This window comes from Hemicordylus capensis, chromosome 4 (genome assembly GCF_027244095.1).
Source record: "Hemicordylus capensis ecotype Gifberg chromosome 4, rHemCap1.1.pri, whole genome shotgun sequence".
In the NCBI taxonomy this organism is placed as follows: domain Eukaryota; kingdom Metazoa; phylum Chordata; class Lepidosauria; order Squamata; family Cordylidae; genus Hemicordylus; species Hemicordylus capensis.
This window is the reverse complement of record NC_069660.1, coordinates 192,773,354-192,786,641: the sequence shown is the minus strand read 5'-3', so window position 1 is coordinate 192,786,641 and position 13,288 is coordinate 192,773,354. Positions and strand designations below refer to the sequence as shown.

The window sequence follows — 13,288 nt, the reverse complement described above, 5'->3', positions numbered from 1 at the left end:
CTGTTTGTATCTTCAGCTGGCATCAAGCTGTCAGCTCTTAGTGTTAGGCCCTGTAGGAAACTTTCCTTTCTCCTGGATAAAGTTGTAACTACATCATCCTGCTGATGGGCAAAGGGCCGATTATGTCTCAAAGCCAGGAAGCTGCTACCTCCTGTGGCTTTCAAAAGCAAGTACATTTTCCATTCAGATCAATGCCTATATATAGCAACTCCTGGCTCAAGGCATTTCGTTTGAGTAATTTTATGAGCAGGTTTTGAAGTTCTTAACTAGTAGAAACAGGAAAAATATTCAGAAAACAAAAGAGGATTTGTTAACTGTATTAGCATACCAAATAAGAAAGGAGACCAATCCTGACTATGTGAGTTTAACAATGAGAACAAAAGCCTGATTTATAGACTGTGGTAATGCAAATATGTGGGCACTATTCCTCATGGGAGGGTCTTCCTGCCCCCCTCCTAGTTGTGGACATTTCAATTGTGGCAGCACAACCCCTCCCTCCCAAAGAGGAGTTGCACTAGCAAAGTAAATATACCAGTAAAAACAGGTTTGGCTATAGGAAATGACTTGCCAGACACTTTTTCGTTATTCTCAATCAATGTTACAGTCCAGTACTGCCTGGGGAAGTAGGTGTGTGTGTGTGTGTGTGTGTGTGTGTGTGTGTGTGTGTGTGTGTGTGTTGCACTTTAAATCTCATAATGTGATTGCTGATTATTTGACTTTGAGCCCCAGTATAACCTCTATTAGTGCAAATGTATCCTATGAACAGTCAAGGACCTTTCATTCGGAGTATCTTAGGTCTTCTGGTGCCACACAGTGGTTGGCACAAAAATAGCAGCAAATGAACTTGGTAATGGAAGGAAGCAATTTTTACTGCCTTATTAGCATCACAATCAATATGTGTTTATGATCCCTAAGTGGACAAATAGATATATATGATTCATAAATTTAATACTTTTTATTACACGTAACATCCAGCCTGCCAAACCTCTGACAGTAATCCAAATGCAACCATGTATGGAGGAGAGACCCACCATAGACTCTGTATGCTTCCTGTTTTCTTGATGCTGTCTGAGATGCAGGTCTGTCATGTACAGGGTAGACCACAATGGATGCTTGGTGGACAGTTTTTGGCTTGGTAGGTCACAAGCTGGGCAAGCTTGTGTTACATGTACACAGTGCATTTCAAATAAAATAAAGCAACATCAATTCAAAGACACTTTTCTGAAAGAGAAAAAACACGCAAGGCCACCAGCAGTTGTGTCAGTCCAGCAGCCTGCCCGCAGGCTCTCCAGGGTGTATCTGAGCTGTGCACAGGGAAGGATTGTCCCGTTCACTTCTGTGTGGAGCAATGTGTATGTTATGAACAATTCGCTGGGAACCTCTTCTCATGACAACCTCCTTGTGTGCACTGGTGTCCTGCAGGGTTTGGGACCATTGCCACTAAGTTTAAAACAATGAGTGCAGGATACAACAGCACAGAGTCTTTATTGTTCTATCCTCTCAGATATGAAGTGGAAACCATTGCTTTGGTGGTAGGTGAACATTCATTTTGTTCAGGTTCCTGTGTTCCTGCTATGGAAGTTTTAAAACGAATCGTTTGGACAATGGTGTTTCCTGTGACACTCTATGAATCTGAAAGCTGGACTTTGAAGAAGCAAGATAGAAAAAACATTGATGCTTTTGAACTTTGGTGCTGGAGAAGATGAGAGGAGAGCTGGTCTTGTGGTAGCAAGCATGACTTGTCCCCATAGCTAAGCAGGGTCTGCCCTGGTTGCATATGAATGGGAGACCTGATGTGTGAGCACTGCAAGATATTTCCCTCAGGGGATGAAGCCGCTCTGGGAAGAGCAGAAGGTTTCAAGTTCCCTCCCTGGCTTCTCCAAGATAGGGCTGAGAGAGATTCCTGCCTGCAACCTTGGAGAAGCTGCTGCCAGTCTGTGAAGACAATACTGAGCTAGATAGATCAATGGTCTGACTCAGTATATGGCAGTTTCCTATGTTCCTATGTTCCTAAGATTTTTGAGGATACCATGGACTGTCAGGAAAACAAACAAATGGATCATAGAACAAATCAATCTAGGATTTTCACTCGAGGCACAAATGACCAGGCTCAAACTAGCATACTTCAGACACATTATACAAAAACCCAGCTCCCTTGAGAAGTCCATAATGCTGGGAAAAGTTGAAGGAAAGAGAAGAAGAGGATGACCAGCATCAAGGTGAATGGACTCGATTATGACAACTATGAATGCACCCCTGAGAGACCTTAAAGACCAAGTTGAAAACAGATCATCCTGTAGAGAATTTTTCTATGTGGTCGCTAAGAGTTGACACCGACTTGACAGCACTTAATCAATCCATCAATCATGCAGTGATGGTCAGTAGGTCTTTTGACTTGGGAGGACACACTCATCCACAATAGGTAACATTCAGCTTCCCTTGATCTCTGAGGTTTTTACAAGTCAGCTTGTAGCACTGGCCAAGTCTGCCTTTCACCAATTCCATCTCATAAAATGCATCAATGAGATCTATGAATCTTCACTGAAGACAACTATAGAATAGACAAGTCTAATATGCTCTATATTAGATGACTGTCTGGAAGCAGAGCATTGAGGCACTTTCCCCCTTCCTCTGCAACCTCTTCAACTCCTTGAACACCTGCTACTGAGGGCTGGGGCCCTTACAAAACATTATGGCATACAGCAGTGGTGTGGGGATAGCAAGGCAGGAGCAGAAAAGGGGAAACAGCAAAAAAATGCCCCCTCTTTTACATCTTAGTGCCTTTCATTTCCACAAATAATACTTAGAATCCATCCTAATGGCTGACATGATTGCAGCCATTATGTCTCTGAGGGTTGCGCGTCCCTTGGGGACATATTCCCAGCAACAGAAAGGGGCTTATGCAGATAGGGGAGAGGAGCAAAAATTGCCTCCTCAGCCCCTTCCACACATGCTGCATGGACGAGGCAAGCCTCACCCACACCCAGTTTTCAGGCTGTTGCCAAGGACAGAGCTCTTCATTAGACTGCATATAATGTCAGCCAATTACTGACATGTTCCACAGCGTGCCGTGGGCATTGAAGATCGACTGCTGCAGGGCTCTAACACACATGGCAGCACTGCTGTACAAAAATGCTGTTCTGGTGTAGCTCCCTTTGCATGATTGCAGGTCATGCAGTATTCGCATCATTCCCAAGTATGATCCGTGTGACCTGTAATTGCACAAGGGTAGGCTGTATCAGAACATCCCTCTTGCACAGCAGTGTCACCATGTGTGTTAGAACCCCATAGCAGTGTGGACAAGTCTTTCTGTGCTATACTAAGCTATACAGTGTTAGATTGTAGGGATGTGCAAAAAATTTCGGGCACAGAATGATCTGTGCCCAAAACGAACAATTTCGGGTGATTCGGGGCCGAACCGAATCACCCCCGATATCCCCCGATATTTTTCGGGCACGAGCCGAATCACCCGAATTTCGGGCACGAAAAATTCGGGTGATTCGGTTCACGGTTGATTTTTGGTGAATTTTTAAAGTTTTAGTGACTTTGGGGCAGTTCGGGGGCATAGCATGGGATCTGGGCAAAAGGAGTGGGGTGGGGTGGTAGTGCCTAATGGGTGCAGGCTACCATCCCAATTTCAGGGGGATTGGGCCAAGGGCTGATTTTTGGTAAATTTCTGAAAATTTCATGTCTTTGGGGCAGATTGGGGCATATTGGGGCAGAAAGTGGGGCCTGGGGCAGAATAGTGGGGTGGGGTGGTAGTGCCTCATGGGTTCAGGCTACCACCCCAATTTCAGGGGGTTTGGACAAAGGGCTGATTTTTTGAGAATTTTTGAAGTTTTAGTGACTTTGGGGCAGTTTGGGGGCAGAAAGTGGATCTGCCCCAGAATAGTGGGGTGGGGTGGTAGTGCCTCATGGGTGGAGGCTACCACCCCCATTTCAGGGGGATTGGGCAGAGGGCTGATTTTTTGAGAATTTTTGAAGTTTGGGTGTCTTTGGGGCAGATTGGGGGCAGAAAGTGGATCTGCCCCAAAGGAGTGGGGTGGGCTGGTAGATAGTGCCTAATGGCTGGAGGCTACCACCCATCCCCAATTTAAGAGTGATTGGGCAGAGGGGGGAATTCTGGTGAATTTATTTTTATGAGGTTTGTCTTCATAAGGTGAAGTGTGCTAAATTGATTACTTCCTCATATTCATAGTAAGTGTGAAAAAGTGAAAGTGGGGTCATGAGAGTTGTTTAATTGAAAAATATCTCATTTGCTATGATAGAATGAGAATTCACACCTCAGAAGTTTTTTCTGAGGTGTGAATTCTCATTCTATCATAGCAAATGAGATTTTTTTCAATTAAACAACTCTCATGACCCCACTTTCACTTTTTCACACTTTCCTTTACTATGAATAATATGAGGAAGTAATCAATTTAGCACACTTCACCTTATGAAGACAAACCTCATACAAATAAATTCACCATAATTCACCCCTCTGCCCAATCACTCTTAAATTGGGGATGGGTGGTAGCCTCCAGCCATTAGGCACTATCTACCAGCCCACCCCACTCCTTTGGGGCAGATCCACTTTCTGCCCCCAATCTGCCCCAAAGACACCCAAACTTCAAAAATTCTCAAAAAATCAGCCCTCTGCCCAATCCCCCTGAAATGGGGGTGGTAGCCTCCACCCATGAGGCACTACCACCCCACCCCACTATTTTGGGGCAGATCCACTTTCTGCCCCCAAACTGCCCCAAAGTCACTAAAACTTCAAAAATTCTCAAAAAATCAGCCCTTTGTCCAAACCCCCTGAAATTGGGGTGGTAGCCTGAACCCATGAGGCACTACCACCCCACCCCACTATTCTGCCCCAGGCCCCACTTTCTGCCCCAATATGCCCCAATCTGCCCCAAAGACATGAAATTTTCAGAAATTTACCAAAAATCAGCCCTTGGCCCAATCCCCCTGAAATTGGGGTGGTAGCCTGCACCCATTAGGCACTACCACCCCACCCCACTCCTTTTGCCCAGATCCCATGCTATGCCCCCGAACTTCCCCAAAGTCACTAAAACTTTAAAAATTCACCAAAAATCAGGATTTTGCCCAATCCCCCCGAAATTGGGGTGGTAGACTCTACCCATTGGGCACTACCACCCCACCCCAAAATTTTGCCCCTGGGCCCCTTTTTACCCCCCCGAATCGATTCGGATTCGGATTCGGATTAAATCCGAATCCGAACCGAATCAAGGGTGATTCGGGTGACCCAGATTCGGGCACAAAACAGAACAGGGGTGATTCGGTTCGGGTCCGAGCCGAATCACCCGAAATCCCGAATTGCACACCCCTATTAGATTGGACACACCAGCCAATGTTTTTAATTGTGCACTTTATACTCTCTGTAATGTACATTAACATATGCACATTACAGAGAGTATAACTTTATTTGTTGCTTTCCCAGAGCCCCAGGGATGGGGCTGGAGAGAAACTGAAACTGGGGGAAAAACCAGGTCTGTCTAACCTCTGATGCACCAAGACAAACAACTCCCCAGCCATGTATGCCAGGTTGGCCTTTTGTTTATACTGCCTTCCCAAGACTGCAACATCAAGGAGGGCTGTTGTCGAGCACCTAGCAAGCTACGATCGATGGCTGGTGGGCTGCTTTCAGTGCACACATTTTTCAGGCCAGAACCAAAGAGAGCAGCTAGGAATAAGTTTCTCCACACTAGGGCTGAGGAACATTGATAACGCAGCATGAGGAAATGCCTCACTGTTCCTATTCAACTGCTGGCTGTTCTGGTAGATAAATATAGAAACTGTTTAGCTGTGCAAGTCTTCACAGGCACCAGACACTGCTGTTCATCTCCTGTCACCGTGTGAAGATTGTGAATGAACTTTCTTCTCAGTATCAGGGCTGTATTTATCATAACAGTTTGTTCATTGATTTTCAGCCTATATTGTGTTCTTTGCTTTAAAGGTTGGTTTTTTAATTAAAAAGGTTGGAAGAAAAGGCTTTCATGTTAAAGCATATGTTTTTCACCATCCTTTGTTTCAAAGCCGGAAGGGTGGCTAATTCAGATAACACTGAATAAAATCATGGGATGCTATGTCAGGGTCCAGTAGGGGAATAATTGGGAGGGAGGCAAGATTCCACAAGGTGCACATTTAACGTACAAAAAAGTGGAACACTAAGAGCATTTTTAAATACCCCTATATTAATCATACTGTTATCAACATAGGGTGAACAAATATAATATTTTTGAAAGTAATGAGATTTGTGCTTGCCACACATACTTTGGTATATAAGCCTACTTAGTGGTTTGTTTGTTTGTTTAGCACATTTATATACCACCCAAAACTTAAGTCTCTGGGCAGTGTACTGTAAAATACTAATTCAAACATTGAATCATTAACATAATTTAAAACTTAAAATTGATTTTTTAGCAATAGTAACTCAATATGCATAACCAGTCACCCTGAGCACTGCCCCACTCCCATATGAGGGGCATAGCAAGGTTGGAGTAGGCCCTGGGACAAAAGTGAAGATTCTCCCACCCCCCATGCCTCTGCTGCAAAAGAAGAATAAGGACATGGTGGAAAAGAAGACATTCTCACCATGCCCTTTGTCTCACTGATATGCAAACAGTATTGCACATTACCATGTATGCAAGCACTTTCACACACACAGCTGCACATGTGCATTCCCTGTCCTGCCTCAGAATCTCTTTTTTTAGCAAGTATACCTACTACCTATGTACAACACATACCTCCTGGAGAGAACATCTCATTTTTGAAGGTGAGATGAGTCCTCCAATCAGGAGCCAAGAGCATGCCAGTGAATTGGAGAGGGGAAGTATGAAGAGTAAGCAGTCACCCAGATAATGGGACCCCTTCCTCACGAGGGCAGGGACATCAACGCTTCTGCTTGCATAGCACACTTGTCCCAGTGTGCTCCTGTCTTCCATTCTACATTTGACTCTGTTTTTGCACAGAAGCCTATATGCACAGATGCCAATGCATGTACGTCCTGTCAGCACAATTTGTACATTAAAAAAACAAGGTATACAGATTGCATGGAGTGTCTGCACAGGGTACTTCTGAGGAATAATCACATGCTGTTTTAAAACATGACTATGAAGTAACAGACTAATATGTCAGACTTATCTCACTGATTTTCATTTTCATTACTGAGTTCATTGAGTTCAGTTGGTGCAATGCAGATCTGTTCATTTTCTGCTCCTTACTCTGACTTATATGGATGAATCTCTCTCTGTTTGTCTTCCTTTCCCTTCCTTCCCCCTCCTCTCTGTTTTAAGAGGCCTGATTTAATGAATAATATAGCTGATGCTTATCCCCACTGAGAAATTTAGTTGATCTTATAAAAAACCCATTTTTCTTCCTTTAGAACACTTCAGGTGCTTTTCTCAAGAAATAACCTTAAAATTCTCTTCAAAAATATACTTTTGGCCAACCTAGGAATGTGCTGGCACTTAATATTTGAGAACTTTTGCTAGCCTAATTGCAACACTGTTTCCCTCAGAATTCCACAAATGTTTTGATTCACCAGAATCCTCCAAATATACCTCAGAATGACAAATCAGCTCTAATGTGGGTTGGGGTGAAAATATTTCTACTTAAGGCAGAATATGAGTTAGATTATTTTAATGCAACTTCAAGTCCAGGAGATTTGTGATTAAAGAAGAATGGCACGACAATTGTGGACACAGTTGCTGGGTGTGGGTGCTTCTTGCTCAAAAGAATGCTCTGTGTGGATAACCACTGTTCCCAAAACGGGATTCTGTTCTCAACTGTAACTCTTGGCCAAATGTCTGTTTATGATGCAAAAACAAAGGCTTTGGGGTTCTGCTAAAGGGAAACATATGAGGGTGTGTGTGTGTGTGTGTTTAGGAAAGCTAAAAGAATTTTGCTAAGATTGAAGAAATTGTTCAGGTTGCTCAGGTTGGGTTGGGGTTTGAAGTAAAATTTGAGGAAAATTTGAATGTTCCTATTCATATGATTCATCTTAGGAACTTTGAGGAACATAGGAAGCTGCCATATACTGAGTCTGACCATTGGTGTATCTAGTTCAGTATTGACTACACAGACTGGCAGTGGCTTCTCCAAGGTTGCCGGCAGGAGTCTCTCTCAGCCCTATCTTGGAGAAGTGAGGGAGGGAACTTGAAACCTTCTGCTCTTCCCAGGGTGTTTCCATCTCCTGAGGGGAATATCTTACAGTGCTCACATGTAGTCTCCTATTCATATCCAACCAGGGTGTACTCTGCTTAGCTAAGGGGATAAGTCATTCTTGCTACCACAAGAACAGCTCTCCTCCCTAAAAAGTTAAACTCCCTAAGGAAAGCAAAACATGTTTAAATAGGACTATCAAAATGTCTGAAAAGGCATTTATCCCTATCCCTTATTCCTGCTTAAAACTGTTATTCAATGATATTGCTTTAATTGTTTGAATATTGTTTTCTTATATGCTTATTGTTGTCATTTGTCATTAGATGCCATAAAAGAGTGTGTGTGTGTGTGTGTGTGTGTGTGTGTGTGTGTGTGTGTACACACACACACACACACACATACATACATGCCGGTTTTGATGGCTGACATCCCGACTAAGTTACTCATGGATAGTCCCATCAAAATTAATGGGACATGTTAGTCATTACTAACTTGTCCCATTAATTTGAATGGGAGTAATTTTGTTTAGATGCCAGCCGATGCCTGCAGATAATGATTAATTGCAATGGAAATGAAAAGAGGTATTAATCTGATGACAGTACAAAACTGTAAATGTGAATTTCTTCTTCGTGCCCATGTTCTATTTTGAAACAAAAATGCTCTGTGTTGTTATTAAACCTTACCACTAGATGCCACTGTTAGCCAAGCATCCAGGAATAGACCAAGGCTCCAGAGGCTCAATCTTGTAAGATTCCTGTACAGTACAATGAGCAGAGTTTTTATTTCTTGTTGACCAGGTATTAGCCTGGTAATTATGCAGATATCTAATGCATGTGAAAAGAAAAAAAGCAATTGAGATTCTTTTGGTGTGCAGTGGGGTAAATGGGGGAGGGAAAATGTAGCTGTGATAGGGAAAAAGTGGGTGAGCAAAAGGTTGAGGGAGTCAAATATGATACCAGAACATTGTACTGGAAATTCACCTCCTTTCTACTTGAGTGGTAGGGTTGGTTTATCTGATTTATGGTGTATTTATTATTTAGATATACTGTCATGCTTGAAAGCCTTAGGCAGTATAAGACATGACAATCATTATGGGGTCTTGAGGTGAAAGGTAAGGAGTAAATGAACAGCAGTGCAAGGTTTTATATAAGGTTTCAGCTCAAACCCTGGAGATTTAGTGTACACTTCTAAAACTGCCAGTGAAGCAGTCCCTGGTTTCTTCTCTTTACCCTTTATCGACCCATCCCTCCTACTCCCAAATATCCTACTGAGTAACATGGCATCTAATGACTTACTTCAAATGGTGGAGGAATCAAATTAAACAAGCAGGGGAGAAACAGAAGATGTCATGACTCCTTTGCTTCCCTCTTGGTGGTGTTATTTGGACAAAAAGGAGCTCCAGATCTCGCGAACGTATTTATATATCAAAGGATATTTTGTTATGCTACAAAAAGCCATCTCAAAAACATATTGGCATAGGTATCATCAAGCCCCTCTCCAGTTGTCAACTTGCCTTGCATTTATTGAAATAATAAGGCATGAAATCATTTTTGTAACTGACTTTTCTATAGTTTTTCAGCAAAAGTGGATATATAATTGGCTTTCTTCCCAGCACCCTCACTGCTTTGTTTTATCCTTTATATGTTATTTATGCAGCTTTTCAGCAAACTTTAATTTATCTCAATACCCATCAGAACCCCTTCATTTTCACCATTACCAGCCATCTAGTAGGATGATCTCTTAAACTAAGCAATGGTAGAGCAGAAGTCTCTCCCAACACCTTTTGTTGATAATGGTTAGGTAGGGTTTTCAAAGATTGAATCATAGACCTTATATATGAAAGCAGGTGCTATGCCACTCAGCCACAACCTGAGCACTGTAAGATATTTTTACAGATAACATGTGAACACTGTAAGATATTCCCCTTAGGAAATGGGGCTGCTCTGGGAAGAGCATCTGCATTCAGAAGGTTCCAGGTTCCCTCCCTGGCATCTCCAAGATAGGGCAGAGAAAGACTCTTGCCTGCAACCCTGAAGAAGCCGCTGCCAGTCTGGGTATACTGTACTAAACTAGATGGACCAATGGTCTGACTCAGTATAAGACAGCTTCCTATGTCTGTAACCCCGTAACTTCCTATGTCCATTTCACCACTGGGCAGGAGAAAGCCCAAACAAAGTTGAAACAACATTTATAATATAAATAAGATATTTCTAATAATATAATATTTCTATTATGTAGATACTAACTGCACATACCCCCCCCCATGACTTGGGACTATTATCTCCCCCCCTCCACTGCTCAAGATCTGATGTTGCATTTTGCATTTGTTTGTCTTTTCTGCAGCCATTAGATTTTGAAACAAAAAAGGCATACACTTTTAAAGTAGAGGCCTCAAACGTCCACCTTGATCATCGTTTCCATTCCGTGGGTCCATTCAAAGATACTGCTACTGTGAAGATCAATGTGTTGGATGTAGATGAACCTCCGGTTTTCAGCAAACCTTTTTACACTATGGAGGTTTATGAAGATACTCCAGTCGGGACTATTATAGGAGCTGTAACAGCCCAAGACCTTGATATTGGCAACAGTGCAGTCAGGTAAGGTAATGCTCTTTGTCTTACTAATTTGATAGTTTCTGATAGATTGGATCAGTAAGAAATAATAAGAATGGAAGATAATATCTAAGAAGGCACAGAAAGTAATTCTGTATTCAAAACTAGGAATGGTTTTTACTGGTTCTGCTCCAGGAAAAAGAATCTGGTACAGCCAAAGCATCTTGAATCTGATGAACCTACAATATTTCAGACTTGTATTTTAGAGTTGTTTTCACAATCCACCAGGCCTCTAAGCTATAACATGATTCAGTATATGACTTGCATTCACTAAAGCGCTCAGGGTCTCCAAGCAGGCTGCAATATGTGGAACACAAATCAAACCTTCCAGCCTACTGGAGTGGCTAGAGGACCCTGAGCCTCTGGACACTGGTATGAGCATTTGTGAGATCTATAAATAGTTTGTGGCAGACAGGAGCAGACCAGAATGAGGCTGACCAACAGTAGATTTCTGCAGATTCTCAAAAATCCACAATAGCATTTGCCTAGCTAGATCATCATATCCACTGCTAGAATCCATTTTTTCCTTCTGAGCTTAAGTGGCATTCCTCTTCAAAAGCTATCTCATGTTTGGGTCCTATACATTGTGAATGAAGCTATGAATGGAAGGTAATGGTCTTATATTCTTTCCCCTTTTAAAAGTTGGATGAAATATTTGGGACAAGTTATATCTGAGTTATTCTTTTCTGTCTCTCTCAATCAGTGCCAGCAGTCACATCAGTAGGGTCGTGCCTATATTCTTTGTATCAACCTTGCCTTTGAAAGATTGTGCCTTCCAATCTATGCCATTGTTTGTTCCTGAAGACTCTCATTTTTCCTTTTCCTTCCCTTTGAATTCAGTGTGAGTTGCCTACTACATCCACCCATGTTGGTAATAATGGTAAAGTGTGTCATTTATTTAAGAGTATTAAGCTTAATTGACCTATTTTCTGGAATCTAACAAAAATCATAGTTAGCTGTGTTGGTTCATTAGGAAAAAAATTACCCACCAGGATAATACTTTTTGTTAGGGCCAAATAAAATGTCACAAAGCAATGGACACAATCTCCAGTTCTCCAGAACTTCTAATAAAGATATTACCCTACTTGGCTTTTGATATATATTTTTTAAAAAACTAATGGGTCAGCTTTACTACTTAACAGTTTTTTACATTTTAGAAAATATCATATTCAGCTGTTCAGGGTCTAGAGGAAGATGATCTTCTACCACTTGAAGATGGGACTTAACTTGGAGGGGGGGGGCAAGCACAAGATGCTACTGCTCATTTTGTTTTCTGTTAACTCTGTATCTTGTGCAACACCAAACATAAGTGTACAATATTTCTAATATATCAATTATGATTTTTTTAAAAGTTCTGCTCTCTGCTTTATGAGAGACCTATGTGTCCTGATTAGTGTTGGAGATAGATCCAAGTAACTGCTAGATTTAATATTTTGGAGGGGGGAAGTTGGTGGGGAGGGGGAAAATTGTGATTATTGTTCCTTTGTATTTTCGCACCTACCAGAGACAAATTTAATTAAGTCTTCCTAGAACTCCTACACTCCATCTTAAGTCTATTAAGGACTGCAGACTACGAGGGTTAAACATTATGTCCAAACTTTTCTTCTTCCCATCCCTGCTTATTGTTCTTTTACCTATTTTGTGGAGATTGCGACATTCTGTTCTTCCCTTAGTAACAATATTTTGAATCCTCACCACTGAAATCTTGCTAATCAGCTTTATTTTGCCATTCTTCAGCTAACAGCCACCACCAAGCTGCTACCAAGTCTCTAATCTTAGAGAGCTGTTACCAGTAAAAATTAAACAAAAAAAAGTCTGGTCTAGATGAGGCACTGAGACATTGGTTTTTCTAAGAGTTGTAGAACCACTGGGGAACAGTGACCATAGTGTGATCCAATTTAGCTTATATGCAAGTGGTACTGCCAAGGAAGTCAAACACAGATGTATTGAACTTCAGAAGGAGAATTAACAAACTTCTCAAAAATGAGGAGACTGGTAAAAAGGAAGCTGAAAGGGAAAGTCAGGAGTGTCAAATCACTCCAGAAAGCATGGAACTTATTTAATAGAAGCTCCGTTGGAATGTATACCAAGAGGAAGGAAAGGTACCACCAAATTCAGGAGGATGGCAGCATGGCTAACAAGTAGATAAGGGATGTAAAAAGAGAATTTGAGAACCATATAGCTAGAAGTGTCAAGGGGAATAACAAAAACCTATTTAAATATATCAGAAACAGAAAATCTGTCAGGGAGGTGGTTGGACCTTTAGGTGATGAAGGTATGAACGGGATTATTAAGGCGGATAAGGAGGTTGCTGAGAGGCTGAATGAGTTATTTGCATCTGTCTTCACAGTGGAGGATACTGTACATATACCCACTCCAGAAATGAGTTTCTCAGACTTGGAGGCTGAAAAACTGGGCCAGTTTGAAGTTATGAGAGAGGATGTTCTAAACCGTCTTGAAAAACTAAAAATTAACAAATTGCCAGGGCCAGATGGCATCCACCCAAG

At 41.9% G+C, this 13,288-nt stretch overlaps 1 protein-coding gene across 18 annotated transcripts in view; it reads left to right on the top strand.

Annotated features, from left to right (window-relative positions):
* Positions 1 to 13,288, top strand: part of CDH12 (cadherin 12) — a 987,186-nt gene that overhangs the window by 932,357 nt on the left and 41,541 nt on the right. For all 18 annotated transcript variants that reach the window (XM_053248987.1, XM_053248989.1, XM_053248990.1 and 15 more), the window contains one exon: positions 10,513 to 10,766. In XM_053248987.1, the coding sequence (XP_053104962.1) occupies positions 10,513 to 10,766 (254 nt within the window). The remainder of the gene's footprint in view (positions 1 to 10,512; positions 10,767 to 13,288) is intronic.